Source organism: Perca flavescens, chromosome 22, assembly GCF_004354835.1.
Source record: "Perca flavescens isolate YP-PL-M2 chromosome 22, PFLA_1.0, whole genome shotgun sequence".
Classification (NCBI taxonomy): Eukaryota; Metazoa; Chordata; class Actinopteri; order Perciformes; family Percidae; genus Perca; species Perca flavescens.
In genome coordinates, this window is record NC_041352.1 from 28,261,757 (window position 1) to 28,266,756 (window position 5,000).

Sequence of the window (5,000 nt, forward strand, 5' to 3'; positions counted from 1 at the left end):
GTGTGTCTCTAAACGCTGTGTGTGTGTGTGTGTGTGTGTGTTGTGGTGCAGTAAGTGTGTCTCTAAACTGTGTGTGTGTGTGTTGTTGTGCAGTAAGTGTGTCTCTAAACTCTGTGTGTGTGTGTGTGTTTTGTGGTGCAGTAAGTGTGTCTCTAAACTGTGTGTGTTGTGGTGCAGTAAGTGTGTCTCTAAACGCTGTGTGTGTGTGTGTTTGTGGTGCAGTAAGTGTGTCTCTAAACTGTGTGTGTGTGTGTGTGTGTGTTGTGGTGCAGTAAGTGTGTCTCGAAACTGTGTGTGTTTGTGTTGTTGTGCAGTAAGTGTGTCTCTAAACTGTGTGTGTGTGTGTGTTGTGGTGCAGTAAGTGTGTCTCTAAACTGTGTGTGTGTGTGTGTGTGTGTGTTGTCGTGCAGTAAGTGTGTCTCTAAACTGTGTGTGTGTGTGTTGTGGTGCAGTAAGTGTGTCTCTATAACGTGTGTGTGTGTGTGTGTGTGTTGTGGTGCAGTAAGTGTGTCTCTAAACTGTGTGTGTGTGTGTGTTGTGGTGCAGTAAGTGTGTCTCTAAACTGTGTGTGTGTGTGTGTGTGTGTGTGTTGTCGTGCAGTAAGTGTGTCTCTAAACTGTGTGTGTGTGTGTGTGTGTGTGGTGCAGTAAGTGTGTCTCTAAACTGTGTGTGTGTGTGTGTGTGTGTGTGGTGCAGTAAGTGTGTCTCTAAACTGTGTGTGTGTGTGTGTGTGTGTTGTGTTGTGGTGGTGTGTGTGTGTCTCTAAACTGTGTGTGTGTGTGTGTGTGTGTTGTCGTGCAGTGTGTGTGTGTGTGTGTGTGTGTGTGTGTGTTGTGGTGCAGTAAGTGTGTCTCTAAACTGTGTGTGTGTGTGTGTGTGTTGTGGTGCAGTAAGTGTGTCTCTAAACTGTGTGTGTGTGTGTGTGTGTGTGTGTGTGTGTGTGTTGTCGTGCAGTAAGTGTGTCTCTAAACGCTGTGTGTGTGTGTGTGTGTGTGTGTTGTGGTGCAGTAAGTGTGTCTCTAAACTGTGTGTGTGTGTGTGTGTGTGTGTGTGTGTGTGTGTGTGTTGTCGTGCAGTAAGTGTGTCTCTAAACGCTGTGTGTGTGTGTGTGTGTGTGTGTGTTGTGGTGCAGTAAGTGTGTCTCTAAACTGTGTGTGTGTGTGTGTGTGTGTGTGTTGTCGTGCAGTAAGTGTGGCTCGGCCCTGCTCAGCTCGGTGGATAACTTTGCGGTGCTGCAGCTGGACATCGTGTGGTGCTACCGGGCCCTGGAGGCCCTGTCCTGCCTGGAGGACGGCAAGCTCAGGCTGCAGAGAGCCGAGGACTGCTTCCTGCAGTGTTACGGAGAGCAGCAGCAGAGGCTGCTCATGATCAAGGTGAGACCACACACACACACACACACACACACACACACACACACACACACAGGGATTACACGGAACTGAAACACAAACAAATACGGGGAAGATTAATATCATGTTACATCGTGATCATTTAAACCTCTCAGACAGAGTCCAGTATATTATCATTACACATGGTTCATTATTAACTGTGTGTGTGTGTGTCTCTGTCTGTGTGTGTGTGTCTCTGTCTGTGTGTGTGTCTCTCTGTCTGTGTGTGTGTGTGTCTCCTTGTGTGTGTCTTATTGTCTGTCTGTCTGTGTGTGTGTGTGTGTCCGTCCGTGCATGTCTGTGTGTGTCCGTGTGCGTGTCTCCTTGTGTGTGTCTTATTGTCTCTGTGTGTGTGTGTGTCCGTCCGTGCATGTGTGTGTCTGTGTGTGTGTGTGTGTGTGTGTCTCCTTGTGTGTGTCTTATTGTCTGTCTGTGTGTGTGTCTCCGTCCGTCCGTCTGTCTGTGTGTGTGTGTGTGTGTGTGTGTGTGTGTGTGTGTGTGTGTGTGTGTGTGTGTGTGTGTGTCTCTGTCTGTGTGTGTGTGTCTCCTTGTGTGTGTCTTATTGTCTGTGTATGTGTGTGTGTGTGTGTGTGTGTCGTCCGTCCGTCTGTCTGTGTCCGTGTGTGTCCGTGTGTGTGTGTGTGTGTGTGTGTGTGTGTGTGTGTGTCTCTCTCTGTGTGTGTGTGTGTGTGTGTGTGTGTGTTTCCAGGGTAACACAGGCAGAGAGGAGGTGCTGTTCCTGCGTCTGTACCTCCTCCAGAGTCTCCTCTCCTACCTCGAAGGAAACGACGCCCAGGCTCGACACCAGCTGTCCAAAGTAACTCTCAGCTGATGGTTGACCTTAAAGGGATAATACGCCACCGTTTGGTGAAGTAGTTCTCATCACGGCCAATGCATTTTTTGTCTCAGTGCAAGTAATTAGGTTAGGTTTTTTTTGGTCTTTTGTTGGCTCACTTTTACTCACAACATGCTAACCGGCAACATAGGATTCCATTAACTACGCTAAGCTAACTAGCGGCGGGGCTGCCGGTGTTGCACCGGACTAAAACAACGCATGCACAAAAAATGCGTTGGCCCACCTATCTACAGCTAGGGGAGACCGTGATAAGAACTATTTCAACAAACGGTGGCGTATTATTCCTTTAAATACTGTCTGAGGACTCAGAGTCTTTGAAATCACTTCTTCTGTCTCACCTGTCGTCCTTTGGCTCTGCAAAAACATAACAACAAAAAACTCAGTTGTGTGTTTCAGGTGGAATCTGTGTACATACGAAACGAGTCATTGTGTGTGTGTGTGTGTGTGTGTGTGTGTGTGTGTGTGTGTGTGTGTGTGTGTGTGTGTGTGTGTGTGTGTGTGTGTGTGTGTGTGTGTGTGTGTGTGTGTGTGTGTGTGTGTGTGTGTGTGTGTGTGTGTGTGTGTGTCTCTCTCTCTCTCTCAGGTGGAGTCTCTGTACAGCCGTCTGTGTCTGGACTCTGAGAAGATGTCTCAGCTGATGGTTCTCGGGTTCACGGAGAGAGAAGCTCGACTCGGCCTCCGAGCCTGTCAGGGAGACCTGGAGGAGGCAGCCATCCACATCAGCAACCAGAGACAGGTCACACACACACACACAGACAGACACACACACAGAGACAGACACACACACAGAGTGTAACTTCAGCAGCACCCTATACTGTCATTACTTTTTTAAATCACATATTTTAAATCAAACTCTTTCTGTTCACCGTTAAGTACAAATTATTTTAACACAGTTGTCACAAAAGGCTCCCGTTCCAATAATAAATAAATATACATAGTGTTTACTGTGTTGTTGTCAGTATATTGAACCTGTGTGTGTGTGTGTGTGTGTGTGTGTGTGTGTGTGTGTGTGTGTGTGTGTGTGTGTGTGTGTGTGTGTGTGTGTGTGTGTGTGTGTGTGTGTGTGTGTGTGTGTGTGTGTGTGTGTGTGTGTGTGTGTGTGTGTGTGTGTGTGTGTGTGCTATCAGGAGCGAGAGGAGCTGAAGCAGAGAGAGAGACAGAAGAGGAGCAGAAGGATGGAGGTGATCTCTACGCTCACAGAGCTCGGATTCTCCCGCAGAGACGCCGCCAGAGCTCTGCAGCTCGCTGACGGAGACGTGGACAAAGCTTACGCAGTCAGTGTCTGTCTGTCTCTCTCTCTCTCTGTCTGTCTGTTGTAATATTTGAAGGATTGAAGGTTGAGAAGATAGTTTAACTTGTTCTCTGTCTCCAGATCCTGTTGGACTCGAGTCAGGCTGCTCAGGCAACCAATAACAACACAGAGGGAGCACTCAGTCCAGAGAAGGTGGACCAGGTACCTGTCTGTCTGTCTGCCTGTCTGTCTGCCTGTCCAGAGAAGGTGGAGCAGGTAATATTACAAGCCTGAACCTTTTCAGAACCAGTCAAACATCAGTCTTTGTGTGTGTGTCTGTGTCTGTGTCTGTGTCTGTGTGTGTGTAGCTCCTGTATCTGGGCTTTGAGAGGGATGTCTCTGAGGCAGCCCTGAGACTGACAGCTGGAGACATCCAATCAGCGACTCAGCTGCTGCTGGACAACCAGGGCGTCCTATCAGCGGAGCTGCTGTCTGAGTCCCCGCCCTCCACCTCCTCCTCACCGTCCTCTGAGGAGCCCAGCACCTCCTCCTCCACGTCCATAGGTACCTCACTCTCTCCCTCTCTCACACTCACTCACTCTCTCTCACTCTCACACACTCTCTCGCTCTCACACACTCACTCTCTCTCACACACTCACTCTCTCTCACTCTCTCACTCTCACACACTCTCTCTCACTCACACACTCCTCTCTCTCTCTCACACTCACTCTCTCACTCTCACACACACTCACTCTCTCTCACACTCACTCTCTCTCTCACACACACACTCACTCTCTCTCACTCTCACACACACTCACTCTCTCCCTCTCTCACACACTCTCTCTCTCACACACACTCACTCTCTCCCTCTCTCACACACTCACTCTCACACACTCACTCTCTCACTCTCACACACACTCACTCTCTCTCACTCTCACACTCACTCACTCTCTCTCACTCTCACACACACTCACTCTCTCTCACACACTCACTCTCTCTCTCTCTCTCACACACACTCACTCTCTCTCACTCACTCACTCTCTCTCTCACACACTCACTCACTCTCTCTCACTCTCACACACACTCACTCTCTCCCTCTCTCACACACTCACTCACTCTCACACACACTCACTCTCTCCCTCTCACACACTCACTCACTCTCTCTCACTCTCACACACACTCACTCTCTCCCTCTCTCACACACTCACTCTCTCACTCTCACACACACACACACTCTCTCGCTCTCTCACACACTCACTCACTCTCTCTCACTCTCACACTCACTCACTCTCTCTCTCTCTCACACACACTCACTCTCTCACACTCACTCTCTCTCTCACACACTCACTCACTCTCTCTCACTCTCACACACACTCACTCTCTCACACTCACTCTCGCTCTCACACACTCACTCACTCTCTCTCACTCACACACTCACTCTCTCCCTCTCTCACACACTCACTCACTCTCACACACCTCACTCTCTCCCTCTCTCACACTCCTCCTCTCTCTCTCTCTCTCACAC

The 5,000-nt window shown here is 49.2% G+C and overlaps 1 protein-coding gene across 3 annotated transcripts in view; it reads left to right on the forward strand.

Moving 5' to 3' along the window:
* nub1 (negative regulator of ubiquitin-like proteins 1) overlaps positions 1-5,000 on the forward strand; it is a 17,796-nt gene that overhangs the window by 6,629 nt on the left and 6,167 nt on the right. For all 3 annotated transcript variants that reach the window (XM_028568920.1, XM_028568917.1, XM_028568919.1), the window contains exons 9-14: positions 1,187-1,373; positions 2,098-2,205; positions 2,828-2,980; positions 3,372-3,518; positions 3,617-3,697; positions 3,844-4,039. In XM_028568920.1, the coding sequence (XP_028424721.1) occupies positions 1,187-1,373; positions 2,098-2,205; positions 2,828-2,980; positions 3,372-3,518; positions 3,617-3,697; positions 3,844-4,039 (872 nt within the window). The remainder of the gene's footprint in view (positions 1-1,186; positions 1,374-2,097; positions 2,206-2,827; positions 2,981-3,371; positions 3,519-3,616; positions 3,698-3,843; positions 4,040-5,000) is intronic.